This window comes from Pygoscelis adeliae, unplaced genomic scaffold (genome assembly GCF_000699105.1).
Source record: "Pygoscelis adeliae isolate BGI_AS28 unplaced genomic scaffold, ASM69910v1 Scaffold50, whole genome shotgun sequence".
Lineage (NCBI taxonomy): Eukaryota > Metazoa > Chordata > Aves > Sphenisciformes > Spheniscidae > Pygoscelis > Pygoscelis adeliae.
Genome location: NW_008823963.1, coordinates 873,628 through 878,457, shown reverse-complemented (window position 1 = coordinate 878,457; position 4,830 = coordinate 873,628). Strand labels below are relative to the sequence as shown.

At 42.4% G+C, this 4,830-nt stretch overlaps 1 protein-coding gene across 1 annotated transcript in view; it reads left to right on the top strand.

Moving 5' to 3' along the window:
* The window catches only part of ATP10A (ATPase, class V, type 10A), a 116,393-nt gene that overhangs the window by 100,841 nt on the left and 10,722 nt on the right, over positions 1-4,830 (top strand). The window contains exon 15 of the mRNA XM_009323697.1: positions 1,280-1,356. Coding sequence (XP_009321972.1) covers positions 1,280-1,356 — 77 coding nt within the window. The remainder of the gene's footprint in view (positions 1-1,279; positions 1,357-4,830) is intronic.

Genomic DNA, 4,830 nt, shown 5'->3' with positions numbered 1-4,830 from the left:
CTCAAGTTTAGGCTCGTAGAAGATATGATTGCAGCGTATATTGTCACAAACACACTAGCTTTCATCTACCAGTCTTGGTTAATCATAGCAGCAACACATGTGGGTTGGACCTACCCATGAGAAACCCTAAGTACATATAATAATTGCCAGACTCCTGTGACATCCACATCACCAAATGTGTGCTGATTATAATAATCCTCATGCTCACTACATTATATCTAGCTCCAATATGCCTTCCTCGTACTGAATTTACATCTTTGGCTGACTGACTGTGGACATAATCATTTGCATATGTTGTCAAAAATGTCTGGCTGGTTAACTTGAATTATCCAGAATGCTTAAAAACACTAGTGGAGGCTGGGTAGCTTGTGTTTTCATTCTTTCTGAGCATCTTGAGCCTGTGAGTTGAACTCAAGCTCCTGCTCTGGCTTAAAAGCCTAGCTGTATACCTCCTCCCTTTTATCCAACATGAGCTAACTTGGGGTTTTGTCGCACAGTCACAAAGATATGAGCTTTGTCAGGTGAGCAGATACCACTCTTGTATGTGCCAACAGCAGGGAAACTGGAATGAGATGTGAATGTATGCCTCAGCCACTGAAGTTTAAAACCAAGTGTCTTGTCATCCGCTAATACAGTTTCATTTTCCACTAGCACACTGGCTGTAAATTTAAGAGGTTAAGAAGTAGATACATGTCCCATTCTGGTATCCTTTCTATGGCACCTACCACTTGTAGTATCATGATTGGAAGCAGAGCAAGGGATGGTGACTGTGCAACCATTGCAGTTAAATCTACCTGTGATGGGTGTGTTAATCTCAGATTGGTCAACCCACATATACTTTTTAACTTTATTGTATTTTTTACCGTGTAGACATTCTCATTGTCTTTAGGCCTCCCTGCACATTTCATTCTTAGTCATACCTGATTGCAGGCAGACAGTTAATCAGGAAGCAGAAGTACTGAGAAGCTCATTCTCAGCCTTCCGGTGTTTTAGGATTTGTGCAGTTCAGGCCAGATACTTGACTTTAGATCTTACTAAAAGGAGAGGGATTTGTTTTACTTTTACTTTTCGATGATTAAAAAAGTCTACAAAGATCAGAATGTCTTGGCAGCTTTGCCAAGCTTTGAACCTTATATTCCAAAGATGGATCCTTTCCTACCTCACATCTCCCTTACTATACTCAGCCAACACTCAGTAACAACTGGTTTTCCTTTGCTTTGCTGCTGCTAACTGTTCCTGGTCTACTAGTGACAGCAAAACTGTATCTTGTCATCTTTAGGTGATGGTGCTAATGATGTCAGCATGATCCAAGTGGCAGATGTTGGTGTGGGGATCTCTGGTCAAGAAGGCATGCAGGTAATGTTGCTTGTTCACTGAAAAGCACTCCCATGAAAGGGTGAAATAGGCACTTCCCATATGTCAGCTTGACGAAGCTGCCTTTGGATAGCCAGCACAAATAAAGGAGAAGTGGCAAGTTGTGCTCAGGAGTGCCAGTTGCGCATTGTAAGGATGCTTTCAGCTTGAGTTTGAGCTCGTGTTTGTTCTCAGATCTGTGGTGAGTTTAAACATGCTACCTTCTCAGAAAATTCAACTTACCAGATTCCTTTAAGCAATATGTTTTAAGAAATAATTTATTAAATACTGGTTTAAAGGAGGAAAAAAGCTCAGCTATGCATTATTTAGGAAATAAATGTTCACCTTATTCTGGCTTTTATTCTCCTCTCTCCTGTATTGCTTGGGTATACTTCTCCTGTGGAGTAGCTGCACAAGCCCATTCAGCTGATGCAGCTTATTTGCATGGTGCATTTACATGCACCCTTAGCCCAGCCACCCACACATCTCGCTCACTCAGCCTATTCAAACAGCAGAACAGTGAAGAAAGAGAAAATTGCAGCCCTTTGCAGAACCACTGCTCCCTACACAATATTCCAAGTCTTGGTTTTCTCCCCATTTCCTCCCACAGGGAACAGCAAGATAAGGGGACTTGCCCTGTAGTCTTTTGGATGTGTTCAGCCTGTGATTACTGTATTTACCACTGTATAAGAGGCAATTCTCCCATCCCCAGAAGAGAGGATATATATGTATAGGATGTATAACCTACTGTATTGCCTATTACCTCTGCCTTCTCTACTGCTAGTGCAGTTCAGTGGCAGTGTTAGCACCAGACGTGGCAGTAAGACACAGAGAATGAGGAAGATACCTCATTTCCACAACCTACCTTGTATTTGGGCTGGGTGCAGACTGACTGCATGAGAAAATAGAGCAGCTGAGTATATGTGAAAGTGCTCTTCAGAGAAGATGGGAAGTGTTTCCATCCTGAGGACCTCAGCAGATGAGCATGCTCCTTAACTTAGTTACCGGTGGGGGTCCTCTGACCCACATTGCATTTTTTGCGACACTGGCTGGATGTTTTGCTCAAAAGGGAAGAAAGGCCTCCTTCACACAGTGCGCAAGCTGGCTATAGAATTTTATTCCATGGGATTTCATGAATGCTGTAATTTATTTGGGTCAACACACAAATTTATGAAACAAAAATTTAACTGAGCTGTGAACTTGGATGTCAACTTTGTGCATTTTCTGACATGCAGATCACCAGAAGCTAGGACAGTACTCTGGAGAAAAGTCAGTAGATGTTTTTCTTACTTATTCATATACTCTTCCAAAGGCATCGTCTCTTGGCCGTTGTTGGAGGCTGGATACTAGGGAAGATGGGCTTCAGCCTGACCCAGCAGAGCTATTACATTTGTTCTCCTTCTTGTAGTCATCCAGTGGGTTCAGTCAAAGTAATCTCCAGGGCAAATGGACATCCATCAGCGCTCTTCAAACAGACAGGTTTCAGGCCTGCAATCCATTAAAAATGCTTCTCTAAACATGTTAGCAGCTGTAAATTAGACTGGAAAGAAGCTACCACAAAAATATTCAGATAGTCATTGTGCATATGGCATCCCAGCCATAGACCCTATGAGGCTGACTTTGACGGCTGGAGAGGGCAGAAGAAAAGGAGCTGATTAAGCTGATACCAAGTGTATTTCTTGTTCCACAGCCTTCACCAGGCTCCAAGAGCTTTGCGTAACTTCTGCAGTATCACTCTGCAGGCAGTCCAGGCTCCAGAGACCCCAGAGGAGACTGTTTTTGTGAGGTCCCCTCCAAGCCTATCAATTCAAAAAAGTCTGCCTCAAATTCCTTGGGTCTTGTCATCTCTTATGAACTTACCACTCCTATCACCTATGTATTAATTCAGATCACTTTTTTTCCTAATGCAGACATATAGTGCTCGTAGCATTTTTTTTACTCCTCTCCCCATTATGCCACTTTCAGTTGAGCTCATACACTTACAATAACCAGTCCTGAAATGCCCCTGGCTTTTGTGGTGTATTCAAATCTGAAAGCAATTTGCTTATTAACCCATTAAACTACCCGATTTTTTCTAAATGGAAGTTCAACAGAGTGGAAAATGTTTATAGATCCCTTCCTTTACTGCAAGGTCCTAAGGAACCATGCAGGCCTCTCTACTATAAACAACTGTCAGAATCTTACACATGCAGGTACTCGGAAGGCGTTGAGCATTTAAATGTCTAAAACAGCAGTAGTCTCTGATTTATTTTCTTTCCACATTCTGTGGAAGCATGTGGAGTATGAATCACTTTTTCCTGTGAAAAAGTTGGAAGAAAAAATAAAAATGTGAAAATCAAGGGGATATTTTGAGGCAAAATAAACATGCAAATGTAATTGGATAACACTATCTTCCTCACTATGTTCCTCACTGTAATCAAAATGGAATAAAGAAGAAAAAAAGCCGACACCTCACAATGTGTTGTGAAGTACTATGTTAGAATGAAAAGAAGCTAACAGTTTTAACATTGGAATAGGCTGAGATGGGCTGGAGGACAAGGAAGCAGACATAGCACAGCTCTGTTCTCAAACTGCAAGATAGTTGCATGTCTGCAAGACAAATCAGACTGTTCTGTGCAGGGAGGTTGTAACAAGTGTATCTCAGTACCTGAGAAATCCCAGGATGTGTCCACATATTAAAAAATGTCCTGGTGCTTATATACATCTACTGCTTAAATTACAGTGCATTATTATACCTTCGCTTGCATACTGTTTTAGTTTATTTTAATAGCTTCTACAAGCACTTACTTGGGAAAACTGAGCCCTTTTGATGATTTACCAAGAAAGGGTATTAGGAAAAATTAAAAGGAGAGATGTGTCTCATTTATAAATACAGCCAAAATATATCCTGCAGAGTGTGAGGAAGACGTTGCTCCTTTGGAGGTTTTTACCTTTCCTCATGTTTTTGCTGAACTGTGAGAATCATAGAATCATTTAGGTTGGAAGAGACCTTTAAGATCATCAAGACCAACCGTTAACCTAGCACTGCCAAGTCCACCACCAAACCATGTCCCTAAGCACCACATCTACGTTTTTTAAATACCTCCAGGGGTGGTGACTCAACCACTTCCCTGGGCAGCCTGTTCCAATGCTTGACAACCCTTTCAGTGAAGAAATCTTTCCTACTATCCAATCTAAACCTCCCCTGGTGCAACTTGAGGCCATTTCCTCTCCTCCTATCGCTTGTTACTTGGGAGAAGAGACCGACACCCACCTCGCTACAACCTCCTTTCAGGTAGTTGTAGAGAGCGATGAGGTCTCCCCTCAGCCTCCTTTTCTCCAGGCGAAACAGCCCCAGTTCCCTCAGCCGCTCCTCATCAGACTTGTGCTCCAGACCCCTCACCAGCCTCGTTGCCCTTCTCTGGACACGCTCCAGCACCTCAATGTCTTTCTTGCAGTGAGGGGCCCAAAACTGAACACAGTATTCGAGGTGCGGCC